This window comes from Chaetura pelagica, unplaced genomic scaffold, assembly GCF_000747805.2.
Source record: "Chaetura pelagica isolate M959 unplaced genomic scaffold, ChaPel_1.0 scaffold2093, whole genome shotgun sequence".
NCBI lineage: Eukaryota > Metazoa > Chordata > Aves > Apodiformes > Apodidae > Chaetura > Chaetura pelagica.
The window spans coordinates 2,399-2,918 of NW_009952863.1; the positions used below are offsets into that span (position 1 = coordinate 2,399).

General features: G+C 65.6%; 1 protein-coding gene across 1 annotated transcript in view; it reads right to left on the reverse strand.

The window, feature by feature from the left end:
• SPATS2 (spermatogenesis associated, serine-rich 2) overlaps positions 1-520 on the reverse strand; it is a 29,388-nt gene that overhangs the window by 135 nt on the left and 28,733 nt on the right. Inside the window, exon 12 of the mRNA XM_009995180.1 lies at positions 406-517. Coding sequence (XP_009993482.1) covers positions 406-517 — 112 coding nt within the window. The remainder of the gene's footprint in view (positions 1-405; positions 518-520) is intronic.

Consider the following 520-nt stretch of genomic DNA (forward strand, 5'->3'; position numbering starts at 1 on the left):
TGTTCCCCTGGGGGAGAAGAGGGTGGGACAGTGAGGGGCAGGAAGGGGCTGTGACCCCACCTCCCCCACCCCCCCGGGAGGCACAGCCCGGCTCCCTGTCCCGGGGAAGGAAAGAAAAGCCAAATCCCCAAAGTTTGCTCTGAAGTAGAACCAGCAGGGCCAAGGGGAGGGTCTTGGGACCACGGGAAAAGGCACCGGGCAGGGAGGGACCTGAGAAGGAGCCACTGGGGGGAAGGAGCCACTGGGAGGAGGAGAAGGAGCCACTGGGGGGGAGGAACCACTGGGGAGAAAAAGGCACCAGGAGGAGAAGGAGCCACTGGTTGAGGGGGGAAGAAGAAGGTGCCACTGGGAGAAAGAAGGAGCCACCAGGGAAGCAGCAGGGACCACGGAGCCAGGTGCAGTTACCTCTCTGGAAGGCTGGGGTGGGCGGGGGCTCCCCGTGGCCTCCCCCGAGGCTGGGGGCTTCTTGCTGGCCATGGTAAGGCTGGGGGTGGAGGCACAGGGGGTGGGGGTCTCTCTG